The sequence below is a fragment of the Melospiza melodia genome, chromosome 9, assembly GCF_035770615.1.
Source record: "Melospiza melodia melodia isolate bMelMel2 chromosome 9, bMelMel2.pri, whole genome shotgun sequence".
Lineage (NCBI taxonomy): Eukaryota > Metazoa > Chordata > Aves > Passeriformes > Passerellidae > Melospiza > Melospiza melodia.
The window spans coordinates 9908523-9927160 of NC_086202.1; the positions used below are offsets into that span (position 1 = coordinate 9908523).

At 37.1% G+C, this 18638-nt stretch overlaps 1 protein-coding gene across 6 annotated transcripts in view; it reads right to left on the reverse strand.

Annotated features, from left to right (window-relative positions):
* RBM20 (RNA binding motif protein 20) overlaps positions 1-18638 on the reverse strand; it is a 95888-nt gene that overhangs the window by 66646 nt on the left and 10604 nt on the right. Inside the window, exon 1 of one of the 6 annotated variants that reach the window (XM_063163218.1) lies at positions 6464-6584. The exons of the other annotated variants lie outside the window; for them this stretch is intronic. Coding sequence (XP_063019288.1) covers positions 6464-6477 — 14 coding nt within the window. The 5' untranslated portion in view covers positions 6478-6584. Of the gene's footprint in view, positions 1-6463; positions 6585-18638 lie in introns of those variants that run through there. 6 annotated transcript variants of the gene reach the window in all.

Here is an 18638-nt window from a genome sequence, read left to right on the forward strand (position 1 = left end):
CATCTAAGGCATTAACTCTTTTGTAATTTGTGGCTTCTTAAAGATTTTTTTAAGATGACAATTATACAACATATGAAATTTAACATTCTTAGTAACCAAAGCTGAATACAAACAAATTTTAATACTCTGAGCACATCAATGAGACTTGTACTCAAGAAAACCAGCAGAAACACAGATGATTGAAATATCCATGAACATTCTTAACTTTTGGGATTTACCATAAAAATGAAACAGCAAGAATAAACACACCCAATTACCCCTCAACAAGTTCTGCATCATCCCCTTAATTGTAGGTTCTTTCCAATACTAAAAACATCAAAAACAAGTTTATATATTTTTAAGATTATATGCTATCCTACATAATGAGAAATGAATACAAAAAGCAGTCATTAACACACCTAACTACAAGTTTCAATAACACAATTTCAATTATGGTTATCAACCCTTTACTTTCAGAGCTTTCCTACAAACTTTAAAATTCCAGAAATAAAGATGACTGTAACCACATATTTTTACGACAACTGTTTTGTAAAATTTACCACAACATGCATTCTGAAGCAGATTATTTATTTTTATATAAAAATTTATTTTATATTACTACTTAATATGCAAGCAATTAGGCCACTGATTTCAAAAAAATATCTTTGAAATAGAAAACAGATTTTTTTATAAGTTTCCAGACAAGTTTGTAACAAGCATTCCTTAAATCTAGCAGTATTCAGAGTCAGGCCAGAGCAGCCCATTTATGGTTTCCCCACTCCAAATAACACAAACAAAATAATATATACCCAACAAATCTTTTTTATATGATACAGAAAAACCAAACCTGAATATAATAAAAGTAAACAGCACTATTATGTAAAATTTTGACAGCACTCTGATAGCACATTTAGTTGGAAAGAGAGATAGATTAATTAAGATGAAGAAGTATAGAAATACAAATTGTCTACCAAAATATTTCTTCCTTTTATTATCTAGCCATTTATCTTAGAAACTGCTGAAATACATTCCGCTAAAAGCTGACTGCTAATATAACGTACTTGGGCCATTTTCACTGTGCACTGATCAGAGGAAACACTTTCATGCTCTACTGAAAATGCACAGGTATTTTTTAGCACTCTTTCAAGCCCAGAAAGAACTTCCTTAAACAACCTGATTGTGCTTAATGTTTTCTGCTTCATTGAACATTCACACAAATTAAATCAACTAAACCAGAAAGTAATCAACAAAAAAAAAAAAGGCCTAAATTTGTTTTTGCTTACAAAATTCTGAGTGGACAATGAAATGCAGTAAAAACTACTCAAAGATTTTGCTTGTTTGTTTATTATTTTGTTTTATCATTTGTTTTGGGGTTTTTTTTTAATGAAATCTAGAATTAAGCTAAACAGTCCCCCAGAAGTTATTTGTTTAAATTATTTTACAGTTTTCCAAGGGAAAGCTGGGTTCAGATTTTATCGTTCAGGACCTTCAGTGCAAAATCTGCCCAAACTCCAATGTCCCACACAACACAGAAACCTGGCCTCTACAGGGATTTAGTCTATCAGAAATCAGCTCCAGAGATAAGATTCAAATGCTGGGTCTAGTAATTCCAGGTGTTCTCAAAGCCACGTTAGCGTCACAAATGGAGAGGATTTTACCCTTCCCCACATCCTGTTTACAGAGCAGATGTGGGGGCTCCCTGGACCCTGACAGACAACTCTTTGTTCCCAGTTGACTGGAGGGCTTCCAAGTGTTCCTGCTAAAGACAACGGGGTTTCTCTGTCCCAGTTGTGTTATGAAGGAAGGAAAATTGCTAATTCCATTGGCTCTTTAGGGGGCACGTCTCAATGATAGTGGTCAAGGTCACCAACATCTCTACAGGTTTCACAATTGGCTTATTTTAAGGTGCTTTTTGGTTTTTTTTTTTCTCTCAAGTCTAGAAATACAAGTAAATTAATTTTTATGAATAACTTCTCTAGGATTGAAGATCTACTGATGAGAATTAATTTGGCTTGGACTTTAAATTGTCTCATGCCATCTACTCATAAAGGAGTATTTGAAATCACTAACTGAATGCAATGAGCTATTTTTCCTGTGCAACAAAGCCAACACTCCCTTTCTTTAGCCATTTTATTGAGAAATACAGCATTTATTCCCTCTGCTTAATACTGGATATTAACACCTATTTTGGTTAGATACCAAACAGCATGCAGAAGATTCCTTGGAAGGTTTCTTGAAGCAAAGATTCAGAGAAAGAATTGCTAATTCTAAAATAGAAATTTTCAAGCTCCAGGGGGACTAATAAATAATATACAGAAAACCTCAAGCCAATTGATTTTGGAAACTTGGCATTAAACTAAAATTCTGAGAGAGTTGAACAGAAGTCTCTAAAATATTAATTTTTGGTACAATCTCACCGAGCAATATGATGAAGATAATAAAAAGAATACAAAATGTATTTTCATGCTCCTGAAACAGAAAGGTTCATACTGCTTCCTGCTCTTCGAGGGTAATAAGTTAGGACATATTTACTGGTATAACTTAATGGATAATTTGGTCATTTATTGGAGTTCTAAAACAGCATGATTTGCTTAGTTTTATGTCTATGATACATATGCACTGAGTAAAAAGGCACTTTCTAAGTACACATGTAAAGAACTGTTCCAGAACTAATTATTCCTACAGAATACAATTCCATTCTGATTTTATTAAATGTACTTGAACAATGGCTTTGGAGTATTTGAGATAAACAAATTTCGTGTCACATCAATGTGGTATTTCATAAATTGTGCAAATGAGTAATTTGTTTCTTAAACTCCTTCACAGGTTTGCTCCCAGTGCTGTACACAGCAGGTCACTGCCTGTACTGAAAAGTTTTGCCACAGTTTAGCAGCTCCAGTTTTCATTCACACAACGCTGCAACAGCAACAAGATTATGAGTTTTCTTTGTCACTCCATTTACTGGGAAGCATTTTACTGAATCCATATTGAAGACCAGCAGTAAGATCTGATAAAAAAAGTAATCTTTCCAGCTTTCACTTCAGCTAAAATAAAAGCACATGGGTCATTGCTTTAGAAAGCAAACTTCAAGCAAAGGACAGCAAAATACTACTGAAAGAATGGTTCTGATACTCTGCTGACTTGTATTACCTGTTTGATACATGAAGAGCGTGAAAGCTGGGGTTTGGAAAATTTTACAAGTCACCATGACAAATTTTAACATAAAAAACATCAATGTGTTGCAGATGTTAAGCCATTTCTACTAGTCAAGAAGATTTTGGCTCTTTAAATCCTTCAAGATAGGTGGTTTAAAAAAATAATCCCAATTCTCCAACTGCAGAGGTGGAGAGGACCTGGCTGGGACCAAAGCAGCTCATTCTTTACCACAGTTAATTTTTTCTGCTTTCTTTTTTTTTTTTTTTTTCCTTCTAAGCTTCTTTTCCTTTTTTTGTCAGTTGCAAAACGGGTTAATGACATGAAAAATTGTTGACACTTTCATTCGGCAACTTCACAGATCTCTAACCAGGAGCCGCGTACAATCCACCGGAAAAACCGACAGTACAGTATTTAACAGGTAAATGCTTTTGTATCTACTCATCTAGTCCTAGGAATCACTGGGGACTAATCTACATTTACACTCTATAGGATTTGGGAGTGCTTCAGAAAAGCCTATGCTGCTACATTTGCAATTTTTCATAAGAGCATTTCACAAATCTGTGTAGTCAGAATTACAAACTCCCAGGACAAGGAGTGACCACATTGTCTGATTCGGATTTTTTAGTTAATAACTAGGACTGCTTTTAGTTAATATAGAAGCATCACCTGTGGGGATGACAGCAACAGAAACCATTTATGGCAATAGAGATACACCAACAAATTTCTTCTGGAGGGTATGAAGATCTTTGTTGCTTCGGGAAAAACAGGGACTTAATTAGGCTACAATTTATTCTGTGGTTCCAACTTCTGTTTTTCACCAGACACTCAGAAATTATCTATAGTGATATGAGTAAGAAGTATGATATCAAGGAAATATCTGTTCAGCTCTTCTAATTACTTTTTAACCTTACTCAATACCAACTTGCAGCACTTTTTTTTCATTCTGTACAAAAATACTCTGAGTTAGATTTCATAAAACCCATTCTAACCATTTTAAAACAGTTCACCTCAGTCCATGAGATTAATATTGCAGATAAATCCCATTTAGACAGAAAGCAGTTAATACATTGAAGATGATCAGAGAAGACCTTATACATGCACTACTGGACTGTGTAAACTGCCTCTATGATAATTATGGTTTCTCTGATTAAGAACTCATTTTGAAGGAATTTCAGTTTTCCTTTGTTCACAGCAGTATTTTCCCCTCATACAGAGATTTTCACCCATTGACTAATAAAATTACATAGATGCAAGTGTTAAATAATAGTTTCTGCAAGGCTTCACTAACACAAGGTCAAATATGTATTATCTGTCACCTTAATTTTCTTTTTCAGGTAAAATTTACCACTATATTGCAAATCACACAATAATTGCTCATGTTGATAGGCATGTGAACAATTGGCATAAAATAACCTCCATAACCTCTGAAAAGTGTATTTTGTATTTACCATGAGGAAAGTATTCCTGTAATGTATTTTCCATGGTATGATTAAGTTGAAGAGACAAAGGCAACTTAGTGATTATTAATAATTACATTTTTATACGGTCTGAACACACAAAAAGAACATTTCATTTTTCTGTTAACACAGAAGTTCATGAATTTTCACTTCCGCCTTCAAAGTTCTGCTTAAATTTTGCAAATGTGTCTTTAGATAGGGAACCATTCACCAGTTAAATGCCTATTTTGAATAAATTTTTTCTTCTCTTTGCTCCTTCCCTTCCAGTAAAGGAAGTAGCTATAATATGTAAGAGACTGAAAACAGAGGAAAAACTACCACTTTGCCAAAACCACCTATATTTATCCATAGTGATAACAAGGTGCAGTCTCTTAAGGGATTTTCTTCTTGTGCATTATTTATAGCTAAAAATAAAAAATAAATTTTCACAGTTACAGTTTATTTACATTATTTCATTCTATTTTTTAAATACCAATATAAATAAAGCCAATCAAAGAATAAAGTTTCTCAGAGATATAATTCTTTATTATTAACCCACAAACAGAGAGAAGCAACTGTGCAGTTAACCTGCTTTGCTCTTTCAACACTGCAGCGTCCAAGAATTTGGGCAGGGGGCAGTGTCAAGCCCAAACACTAAATGATTAAAGAAAACCCATAATTTAACATAATGTGAGGGAACTGGCCCACTACCACACTCCAGCACTGACAAAGCACTTTTTCATGCATTTTAACAGTTTGCACAGAACTTTATGTTCTTTCAAAAGCTTCCTTCAATGCCTTACCTTTATGAGGGTCTAGATTAAGTTTTCACCACTTATCTAACAAAAAATCTTTAAAATAATGCACGTAACTAACTTCTCCTTAAATAAAACATTATGTAATTACAGCGGCCCTTCTTAAAAAGGAATTAAGAGGAATTAACTACTTAATTTAAAAAAATATCCCAAATGCACCAGAAAAATACACGTTGAAAGTACACCTATTGTACAAAATCAATAAATAAACAAATAAATGATTTTATAGAATTTTTTATACTTCCAAAATGTTTACACTAATTCATGCTTTTAACAGGTCTCTGTTTAAGGAAGCATGATTTCTTATGGCTTCCTGGTCTCACTAGCAGTGTTCTCCCACAGCCCTGTCGCTCACTAAGCCTTGTTAGAGACTTTAATGAACATCCTTAAAAATAGAGAAAAGTTTGTGACTTCTCCTATCTAGGTCTTTCAAATGCCAGCACTATCAAGCAGACAGCCCAGGACCCAGGAAGGATAAGGGTATGTTGTCAACAAAGGAAAAAAGAGATAAGGCCTTCTGTGCCCACCCCCCTGACCTAACAAAAACCCAGGACTTGATACTGGTCTCCAGGTCAAAAATAGACTGTCTGCATCTGAAAGCAGCAGAGAACATTTCCACAGTTATCTCATTCTTAGTTATATTGCAAACCACATTAAGGCACTTCAGAAAAACAGCACCCATATCTGCTGTGGAATCATTTGGGAACAATTCTGAATTATATTTAATAAAAAGCATGTTTTTCAAGAGCAATAGAAGCAATTAAGAAAAATAAATCCTACCCTGAAGTCCGTTCTCTTGTGCATTATGCTTTCAATAGGCGTCTTCACAAAACCACCACTAACCCGTTCCACTGCAAATTAAAACCAAAACACATACACCTCCCTCTGCCTTTTTTACTCAACACAATATTCCAGACTGAAGGCACAAATGCTTAACAAAATATTGGATAGCCACACAGCAGTGAGACACACTGTGTTCTCCTTCTTATATATCAAGGAAAAAATAGCATTAACTACCAAATGTTATTCCAAACAATTTCAACAAACCAGTATCATCAAGTCAAATGAATACACTACCTTTTCTGATTCATTATCTTTGGTTTTGCGTTTCTCCTCTTATAAAATTTTGTCTGCTTTCCTCTGATAAAAACTCAGTAATTCCCCATGTTCTTGCTGAGCACTCATGTGAGTTTACACGGTTCAACTGCTTGTGTTGTCCAAGCCAGTATAGCTTAAATCCCAGTCAGCCAGGAAGTCAGGCAGATAAGCACTGGCCTACGGAAAATTTATCTTTTGAAAGGGAACAGAGTGCTTGAAACAGAATTTAAGGTCAGGACAATCTGTAAGTTAATGTAAACTAGAGTTTGTAGATGAAGGACCCAGTAAATGCATTGAATGAGATTATCTGCCAGGTTCCACTAGCTGTTCCCAATTATAAATCAATTCATTTTATTTCATTCGAATAGGCCGATTTTGGATCCACACTTTCCCCACTACAGAAATGCATAATTTAATAATAAAATTAAATAAAACAGATTTTGAGATTTGTAGTTTAATTAACACAAAGGTGATGGGATACTTTTTAGCTGAGACATGCAGATTTCCCTGCAAACCAATAGAAGAAAAAACATTTTCTAGTGGAAGGCTCTCTTGCATAAGAAACTTTTTTCTTCTTTTTTAAGGAAAATCTCTGCTTTTATTTTAAAATCATATATTCTAAAATCATCCGTTCTATAGACTGAGTACTGAAAGGTTGTTTCCCAAAACTATACACAAACATAAATTTCATAATGTGTTTTAAATTCAAGATGAGAAAGTTTCAGAAAATAATGAATATTTGCCTTTCAAAATCTTCAGGTATAATGGAATTCTAAGACATTTAATAGTTGCAGAGAGAACAAAATTTCAGTAAATCAAGGGGAGAAATAATGTGTAAATAGTAACTGAAAGCACAGGTATTATAAAGTAGGATTTAACTAATCACATTTGACAAAGTATCAGTGTATAGAACAGAACAAAACTACTCACTAAAGCAATGAAATTAACATTATGCAATTATGTTTGTTCTTCACGGTGACTTCCTCTTACGCAAAAAAATTATATTCACAAATTTGAACTAAATTAAATTAATGAATTATATCCAAGCCTAATAGTCGTTTAATGTTAAAAAAAAAAAGGCTTTTCCTGTATATACTCTAAAAAATAATTCAAAATACCACTAAGGAGATTCAGACATGCCTGAATAGCTTTCATTATATAAATGAAACTAAATTCTAAGCTAAATATTATACATGTTTAGTTTAGAAGTGATAAGGAATTTGACCTGCCTGTCTCCAATCTGAGATTCTAACCCCACAGGAATTTCTTTTGCCAGAGAAATTAACTCTGGCTTTTGGAAAAGGGTTTTTCAGTGACACGCGATCTTCTTGATGGGATACAAATAAAAACATGTGTTCTCCCTCTGCACTACATATATATTCAACAATGGGAAACAACTTTAAATTTGCTCATAAAGTATTGGCTTCTTGAGCTAATGATTTCACTTTCTGTGCTCCAGGTATCTAGAGAACAAGCACAAAAATGGGACATTTCTGCAATTGTCTTGAAGGGAAGAAATACACTGATAGAGTAAGCAAGAATAAGCTACAATATGAACAAATGTGAGACATTATTTTGTTAAATCTAAATAGAAAATATTTAATTACAATAAAGTTGTCTGATGTGCCGCAGTATGCTACTGTTGACCGATGGATAAACTTAAGTGATTTTCCATTTTGCTCGTCCCATTCACAAGCCAGTTGCACATCACTTCCCACTAATCTACTCAAAGAGCCTCTGCACAGGACAAGACTTCTGGATGGTTATTGAGTTGATCTTACCTATGATCAATGGGAAGTAAATAAACAATACAGTTTGATATCCTGTTCTATTATTTCTGCAAAAAAAAGCTTTTTCTGTAAGTAGAACAAAAAAAAGACCATGCCCTGTGACTGCTTCGTAAAAGCCTTCCCCATTAAACAGAAAAAGGGCAAGGTTAATATGCACAACCTGTTGTTTAATGACTGAAGTAATTTATGCAGGATACATGGTTTATAGTTTCCTCTGTAGCTTTCCTATAAAAGTTGCAGTTTGACATGGCAGATTTAGGTAAACACAGCTCCTAAGAAACAACGACAAAATACGGTACCACATTACTGATTAACAAAAATTGCCTAATTTCGATTAATCAGAAATTGAGAGCTGAGGTGGGAAGAAAAATGTAGTTAAGAATATTAAAGGAACATCTAAATAATTTTTAAAAAATCTCACTTGTATCTGAATAATTGTTTAACCTATTTGTGTGCTAAAATGATCCTGTACTACTGCTGCAACTGAATAGATGCATGAAAGTATTTTAATCATATTATGCCTAAAGAATTTCTTTCTGGACAGAGAGCTTTTACTCTGACATATAACTTCAAACTTTTAAAATTAGAAGATGATGGCAAATACACAAAAAGCAGAAGAGAAGTAAAATCTTTTAAAAACAACATATTTTGATCTACTGATTTTCCTACTGGCAGTACCACTTTAAGCTGCGATGGAATTTTGAAAACTGTCCCGAGATATCCGAATCAAACTCAGGGTATCTAACAAATTTCTCAAGTTTCTATGACTAATAGTGTATCACAGAGTTGATAGTTATGGGCTAAATGTGATCCTGACCTTTTGCGCTTACGGCTGCGAGCCCTGCAGTCTGTGCGCTGAGCCAACACAAAATCTATGCTTACAGCAGCGCTCTGCACACCAACAACCCTCCCAGGCAGGATCCCCACTCACTTTATAGCCTCTTTAAAATACAGCAAAGTCTTCCTAGAATCACAGAAGGTTCCCTATTCCTCCTCAGGAAAGTAATGTCTTTTGCAGTTGCTCCCTCCTTGCTCAAGAGAGTAATTTATTTTTTTTTTGAGGAGAGACCCTGTAATGCTAGAAAGCTGCTGTTAATAGAGCATTTTAAGGCTTTAGATAAATGTCACCTTTCAAACTTCTATCAAGTCTGAAAATCTCTGGTCTCTCTCAGTCAAACAAATGTGGAATTTCTATTCCTACCATCTTAAACCAATTCAGTGGGCTGGATTTCTGAGCAAAACTCTTCAAGGTGTCCAATCTACTGTGATTCTCTATGGCATTTCTTAAAAACAGGAAGAAGCAATGAATATTTCTACTTTGTGCCTTATATAAAAGGTTCAGCTGTTGAAGAAGAAGCAGCCAATTATTACACCAAAAAAAAAAAAAATCTAAAATCAAAGAAGGCTTGGTAAAGGAGAAGAAACTAGGAATATTGCAGATCCAGGCATGGCAGGACATCAGGAAGACTAAAAAGATCTTGAGTGGGAGAACACCTGATGAAAAAGTTGCTGAGGAGCAGAGAAGGAAAGGGAGAAGGGCACGAAAACAGCATCCTTTCAAGACTTTTTCCCAGCTCTGTCCACGCTCTCAGCCCTTAAATCACAGGTGAGTCCATTCACCACAAACTCTTTGCAAAAAGAAGCAAAGAGGTTACATGAAACTGAGCACCACAGCTCTTCCCCTGGGCTTGCAAGAATATTTAATGAAAACTGTAATGAGGTCTCTGCTACCCTTCAATTTCCAAAAGCCACTGTCATTAATTTTGTTTCAGAGGACAGGCTGAAGCAATCAGAATGGCAAAGCACTTCAATCACCAGCAACACTGCAGTGAGCAAAGACAGCCTAAGTCAATAAACAAGCCTGGCTGAGTGACTACAAACAACAAATACTTCTTATGAGCAGCCAAACTAAGATCATCAGGAAACTGTAAAATGAGACATGCGCACCATGCAAACCTCTCCTCTTTCCACCCTTCCCTACAAGGCGTTGATCTGACACTGAACTGTGGAATTCCCCAGAGACTTGATAAAGGAAAATTAAAAACAGATACCAGCTAATCAATGCCATGCATGATAAAAACCAGATGAGGGAGTCACTGGGTAAAACAGCACCACACAACCATTAAAAAAACAACTGTGCTGGAAACCACTCTTCTTTCCAGCATTTCCCAACTCCTGCTCCAACCTTTCTTGCCTGAAATCCTATAGACAGGGTAGAAAGTTGATCTGATCTGGCATAGCACTAACCCAGGGATCTGAGCCTGCCAATGGCAACCTACGGGCAGATGGATATTCAGATAACCACAAGATACTAAACCCACCTCAAGAAATTTTCTTGTTTCCAGAAGCTAGTTAAAACCATGTATTTATGTCTCTTTTGCTATTCTTCTCTCCATCCCATTTTTCTGGATTTAACCAAAGGGTAGGATAGCCCAAAGAAGCGCCTACAAAACCCACTCTACAGGATAACTGCCAACAGACTGAAACCTCCTACCCCAGCCCTAATCTCACTTGAACACTTCTTGTATGTGGGTTCAAGTGAGAAACCCTACACAGCTGAATGTCAGGATGCACAGGGAGTTTTCCTTCCCCATGTACTCTTCAAATCCTCCCTCTTCACAGCAACACTGCACCTGTCCCAGCACAGTACCCCTGGCGCCTTCAATTAATGCTGAGAAAATCCTGAGTTAAGTGCCTACTTAAATTTGATGGGTTTGCCATTCAAATGATGGTCTGTCAGTCTAATAAAAGCACCAGTTAGTAAACAACATTACTGCACGAACACTGGCAGAATTATGAGCAACTGCAAGCTGCAATTAATTTGACCTTAGCTACCATGCCCACACAACCAGCGATGCTAATGCTGTGATTTTATTTCAGATCAATGTAAACAGCAACAAATCAACATTCCTGCCATTTCTCCAAAGAGGAATCAAAACTACCCAGTGCAGATAGGGGAGTTTGCAATTGAACAGATGCAAACTACTTCATAGCCCTGAGGAAAATGGAATTCATTCACCAATGTGTATCTTGAGCTAAGCTAATCCGAGTTGCATATCCAGTTCTCGAAGAGCTTTGAGCAGCAATCAATCTTCCTGCATTCACCAAGTGATTTGTTAATCTGCAGTTTTCATAACATAATAAAGAACATATGGATTAACCAGCTATTGTTCATAACAGCCTGATGAGCTTCTTAGAGTCTCTTGGTTACTTACAGACTATAACTGTATCCAGTGCAGTGAAACAAACTGGGCAGTATGGATTACATCATGTTTTACCATCTGGAAAGCATTACAATATAATCACTAATACTGTGAAGCCTCCTGAATCCATTCTTCTTTTATAACATGACTGTTTGAGTTCCAGAAAGAGCATCTGAAGAGTGATTTGTAAAATATGTTACTGAAATCCTAAGTAGGATATTGTTCTTAATAAAAACCATACCTAAGTACAAACTCGATTTTCAGCTTATATCCTTAACCAATTATGTACCAATGCATATCTCCACCAGTAAGTTTTCTTGCTAAATCCATTCTTGCAGTGGGTTAGTTAGCTCAGAGGAACCATACTGGGATAGAGCTTTCCAGAGCCAGCAAGGTGATTGGAACACTCCCCAGTGCCTGTTTAGCATGCTCTATTAGGTGTACAGAGAGACTAAAGAGTGATGGCATAAGACAACACAGAAAGCTAGGTCACAGCTCAGGGAGTGGGTGGGACAGACTGACAGTGGGCAGAGCACTGCAGTCCCAGGTATTCCTGGTCTATCCACTACTCCTGTGCTGATGGGCAGAAAAAACTGCTCACAGTCAGCTGCTGAAGAGAAATGCTGCCCTGAGAATGCACCACAGAGCAACTCAGCAGACAATGTGTTTTGTATAGTCACAGTTGCCTTTAGTGTCACCCACTTTTCCCAGGATAAATGTCCAGCATCCTAGCTTATTCCTGGCCCAGGATGCACATGCTGCAGGGCTTGCTCCCACTACAAGAGAAGCCAGCCTTGCCAGCAAGGGACTAGCACAGCTTCTGACATGAGAAGCAAAGTCTGCACAGCAGCCCTTAGATCCATTTCTGTGAAACTTGCTCCACAGCTGAAAGCCAACAGGGGTCAACAGCATGCAGCAGTTTAGTTTCACAGTGAATCCCCTTTACAAATAGCCCTGGGCTGACAAATCCCACCGTGCTCCTTAAGATATCTTTTCCAGTAAGACAAAGCCAAGCCCTTAACAGGGCAACCTGCAGAGAGCTCAGTAAATGAAACCTCTGGATTGGCTTTCCCAGGCCGTCATCCCCATTTTACTTCCAAGACTTCAGTATCCCTAAGGAGATATGCAACAGAGTGATTATCCACAGTTGAAGAAAATATATCTGTGTCTGTGTGTATATATATATATATAAATACACACACTCTGCACACAAAGCCACATTGATACAACAATCTCAACTCTTACATGATCTCTAGCTCTTCAAACAATCAGGTCAGGCTAGCCTTGTCACAAATTTAATACAAATGTGGTAAAACCTATAGAAGGAGTACTTTCTAGAAGTTACTGTAAAAGTTAGGTCATGTGACAGGTCATGCAATAATCTGAAATCTCAACTGGAGAAAGGCAAACCATTTGTTTCTAAAATTGTGCCCTAGAAATATAGTCAGTTTCCACCATATCCATGCTTTGACCCAGGCAGCCCCAGAAATTTGGTAAGAAACCAAGAGATCTTTTGGGCAAAGTAGTTTATCATATACATCCTTGTTCCAACACCAATTTTATGCAATTGACTGGTGAAAAGAGCATAGGCCTTTTTTGATGACACAGCAGCTGTGTGGGAGACCAGGAATATTTATACACTGGGAAAGGTTAGTAATATTAATAGCTAAAATTGTACATAATCTCTAAAACAAGAGCTCCTTACAAAAATAAAACTGTGCATAAGTGCACAAACATACACACCCTACAAAACACATGCACACATAAAAATATTCATGTATTACACACACCTCTATTACTAACACTGAGATACCTGCATGAGATGCTACACAAAAAAGTCTGTTTTCATTGTCACATCACATGACAGGAATTTTGTCATTATTTTTATTAATTTCAGTCAGAAGTGCTTTACGACTTGGCCCCTTAGTTTTATTACCCACTTAAACAAATAAAATTCACGTGCCGTTTTTGGAATAAACAGGAGGATGTTTCAAATTCTTCAAATTAAGTCTACTATTACAACTATTTAAAGCCCAAATATGAAGACAATGTTAGAATTTTTATAGTCTTTTTAAAACCAAATGTATAACTCAGCTAATAAATCTGTTTATTCGAACAAATGGATAAATGCTCAACCTGCTAAAAAACAGATAGAGTTTCTAATTCTCCAGTTACTTAACCCCATCTATTGAAAAGGACATTAGAGAATTCAAAAGTGTCTGCTTTAAAATAAGATAAAGCTAGTAAGATATTTTTAAACAGGCTATTTTTAAACTATTACAAAAATAGTTTTTTGCCACCTTGAGAAGTGTACTTTTAAGATAATCTAGAAGAACAATCAGCAATTCTTCTAGACCTGCATTCATAGAATTCTCCTTTCCTTTTCAGTACTCTTCAATCAATGTTGAAGGTAATTGCTGTCCTGATCACCAGCTCATATTGAACAGATGAGCACTAGTAAATCAAAAGCTGTCCAGATCTCCTACTGTGGATCAACATATACATAATGGCTGCTTGCCCATGACTGGAAATCCCGATAGCTTAATGCTGTCAGGTGCTTCATTTCCAGTGGCCAAAACATAATGTAACATCCCAGAGGACAAATTTTTCAGGCTTCATTTCAAGCACAGAAGTATGTGAACACCATTAAAATGCACTGATTTTGCCAAGATACTTTTGTCAAGCATGTGTTTCACTAATTCATTTACAAAAATAAACATACAAAACGAATCAGTTTATTAAGCTAAGCAACAGCAGAAGATGCAGACAAAGATGACAGAAGCAGAAGTTCTGCAGGTACTGTCAGTTTGGCGTTTTTACATTGGACTGCAGTCTCAGTTGGAGAAAAGACAATCTATTGATGTAATTAGCATTATTTTTGTTAAATTGTCTAGGTGAACACCACATCTGCATTGAACTCTGAAAACTAAATTTTACATCTCTCAAAGAATAAGCAGTCTGTGTATTTCTTTACAGGATGTAATAGGCTCACATAAATCTTTGTGCTGACAAATTATCAATCTGAAGTAAAAAATGGGCAGCAGTACAGGAGAACATGAACAGAGAGACAGCAGCCAGCCAAGGCAGGAGGATTTACTGAAGAGATGGTTTGCCAAGGGTTTTCTGGAGAGGGCAGGGAGGGGGGTGGAAGCTTGGAACAAATTAGTGGGCAAACTGTTCCAAGCACCAAGATTGGCACAGGAAGATGTGTCCAAAAGACTGTGACTCCAGGTTTGTGTTACTTAACATCACTGTCTGGCTATCTAACTATACTGACACAAACCACTGTGAATAGCAACATGTTTCTCACCAGTGATAGAAATGCCCTGTCATCCAATACCCAAATCTATGAAATCTCTGGTATTTCTGGTAAGATGTGTGAAGGTGTCCAGCAGTCAGAACAGGCTGAATCCCAAAACGGGATTTGCTTGGGCAGATGTAATCACACTTACTGCCATGCCCAGGTACCAGCCACCCTGCAGACAGTTTGTAGCAGGCCATTTACTCATTTAGCTGTCAGGGCTAGGAGTGCAATAGACTCCCATATGCAAGCTGCAGGGGTATGAGGATGTTGAAGGTGATGCCTTTTAAAACCGATCACCTCACCCAACTTCATCTACCTGACAGAACAGAAAGGACCCCGTGCAGTGGAGCCTGATCACTGCTTAGCCAGACATAGGAAACTGCAGGGAAAACTCTTCCCAAAATCTCTGACACCCCAGCTACTCCCCACTGACAAAAGCAAATGAACCAGGAAAACCCTGAGAAGGTTTTTTCCATTTTGCACTTTGGTTAAGATCAAGAGCAGTTACAAGAGTATGCAAAGAAACGCTGTGTTCTCTCAGGAGTGTCCTTTCCAGTGACAGGGGTCAGTTGGGAATAAGTCACACAGCCTGTGCTTCAAACAGCTGAAAGTCAAAGAAGTCAAGGGACAAATGCCACAGGGAACAGAGACAGCCTTTCCCTTGGTACCTCTGGGTGCAGCACTGGGTTCTGAACACCGTGTTCATGGACAGGATGTTTTGGCTGAGCTGGGAGCGGAGGGTTTGCAGGAGGAAGCACACCCTCTGCAGGCTGAGACTGTGCCACTGGAAAACAGCAGAGCTCTAGGCAAGCAAAGGCAGCTCACTTTGAAAGGAAGTTGCATGGATTTTTTTCAAACTCACTGAAATGCAGGAAGAAGAATTCAGTATATCTAAATCAGCAGAAAAGTGCTACAAATCTATGGTATATAAGCAGTTCCACCACACCTCCTGTTCTGGGATCACATCATCCCTTTCACACAAACAAATGAAAAGATATAAAACCAAAATAAAATAAGAATAACCTCGTACAAAGCAAAAGATGTGAAGAAATGAAAGAATAAAAAGACATTCCCTTTAATTTAATATTAATACCTTTTTTTGAAGAGCACTTTCTCATTATATTTTCCAGAAGAACACATGGAGCAGATACACAAAAACCTTACCTACTTGCTAATTTTTTAACATATCAAAATAGATTTTAAACACTTACCATGAGGTTTCCATCACCGTAAATAATAACAAAACTACAAATTAAGCATGAAACTAATTAAACAAACATCAAGTAGCAAAAGTGTGTCTACAGAAAAGATTAATATAATTATAGCTCAGCAATTTGAGAAGAGAATATTTTGAATAAGTAGGTAATTAAGTTAAGAGAGGCCTAAAGAAAGATTTCACACTCACATTCATATGCTGAAGCAGTTTAAAAATAGAGAGCAAGAACTGCCTGACTTCATGTTTTAATTTTAGCTGGGTGATGAGCTGGTCCCAAAGACAGAAAGGGACAGGAGGATTTTTTCTCAGCAAAGTGCCCTTCGTATTTTTATGTGAAGGAAATGCAGTATGTTCTATTAATATCCTGTTGTGGCTGTACATAAGCCTAGGCACCCTTTCAACCAGGAAAAAGTTCTGGTTTGCTTCTTCAAATCACTTCACTTTCAAAGACAAACACAGAGATTAGAGAACCTCCCTACTGCTCTGGCCACTTCACAGGTAAATAACATCCACGCAGGAGTAGACACTTTGTTTTCCCATTAGTCACCCACTGCAATTACTAAAGCTGTAATTTTCTATCATGAGGAGGGAAAAGCAAATTATTTGAGTTTGCACCTTAACTTCATTCTCATTTTAATTAAGAGCTGGGAAAAAAATGTCAACACCAACCAGAAAGGTGGGTGGATGCAGGAGGCAAGAAATGTTGTTTGACTTAATGTTGGCATTGTGCCTAGGCTCTCCCAAAGAAGCTGGGAGAAGTACACAGACTTTTCCCACATAAAGGAAGATTCTGCTCTGGGTATGGCTCCCTCATACCTCATACATTTCACCTTGCTGACACTTCTCTGATTAACCTAATCCAAGCAAAAGTTCCCCATTTTGAGGGAGCCCTGCTCATCCAACACTGTTTCAAGCTGGCAAATTTTGACAGCAGGGCAGAACTGAAATTCTTCTTGGTCAATAGCATCACATTGACAACTTTTCTGTCCTTCAGGGAATGGTGGAAATGAAGACTAATCAGCTTGTAGATTATTTTTCTGGCATACTCTTTCCAAAGTGTCAGCTATGCAAGTGAAGGTCAGATTCTCCCCCAAATCCTCAAGTGTCACAAAAGCACATTTTTACCTAAGAATAATTTTCTTGATAGATGACAATGCTTAAAACCGAGGCGGGAGTCTGAGTTAATCCTGCAGTGAAAACAAGCCTGCTAAGTCTCCCATCCTCTTCCACAGTTACATTCCCTTGCTTGTATTTTAGAGCAACAATCAGAAAGATTCTCCCTCTTACATTTGGCATTTATTTACAGATTCATCTGAGGCTCCACCTGTAAAATTTCACATACTTCAAGACTGGTCATTGATTCATTCCAGGTCCTTCTGTGAGCCAGCAAACTCTATTTGCCAGGGAAGTGAAATGCAAGTCAGTTGAAATTTGCATTAACAACCTGCTGGTCAGCACTTCCTAGGTGAGGATGCCCTGCCATTATGATCTTTAGTGCACTGTCTTAATGAACGGCATCCCCAAAAGCACAGAAGAACCATGCCATCCCTTTTAGTGACCTGCTTCCCATCCATTTAGCTCTTGAGGAAATAAAGCAGAGCACAACACTTAGGCAGCTGAGCCTAGGAAGATGTGTAGTTTGTTTACATCCATATAACCAATACCTTTTGGTTTTAATCTTAACAGAGTTTTGAATTTTTAATTACCACAATGTGGTTTTTCCCCACAATCCCACCAAACCCAATCCAAATTTATGTTAGAAATCCCATACAATTCTGAAAATTTTTTTCCATTATGCTGTTCAGATGAAGGTCACTGTCTTTTCTCCCAGCAGAAGTATGCTCTGCATTTCATTTGTACACATGAAATGAGCTCATTTACTCTTATCACTCCTAGCATTTCTAGTTTAAGTGTCAGATACCAAAACAGGCCCAGGCATCAAGAGCACTATCCCCACCATTGGAATGACAACTTCCACTTGACTTCTTGCATCAAATGAAGTTAAAGCACTTGAAACTAAAGACTGAAGAGATGACCAACTCTTTTTGTTTTACTGTAGACCCCTCTATTTTAGAGATGCTCCCTCGCAAGAAACTTGCTGGCTGATATTTTTCCTTTCTCCTGCTTAAGTTCAACACAAAGTTTGTAGGAAGAGATCATCACTCACTGCATCACTATTTATAGTTACTTACTCTATCGTTATCCTAACAAGACCTTAATCAACAAAGCTTCTGATCCTCCTAAATTAAAATTGTAACATGAAGGCATTTCTCTGAAAGAGTTTTTAATATAAATGAGATTTCTGCTTTTCTTGCTCTAAATTTAAAAAAAAATACTGAAAATTCAAAGACCAATTCTTCATTACTTCCTTTCCTAAATCATTCAGATAATGCTTTGCTTTCACCCTCCTGTATAAACAAATCCTTCAAGGATTCTAGGTATGAGAGGTTGGTTTTCTGAGGCAGAAGACAGAAACATTCAATTTATTTTTCTATCTCCTGAAAAAGGAAAAATACCCTTTGAAATAGTTTACCATGCAGACACACCTTCCTTCTACACAGCCCTCTTCAGCAAGGTAATACACCAGACTCCATCAAGGGGCAAGTACATTTTTGGCAAAGCAGTTCCGATTTCAGAAGGA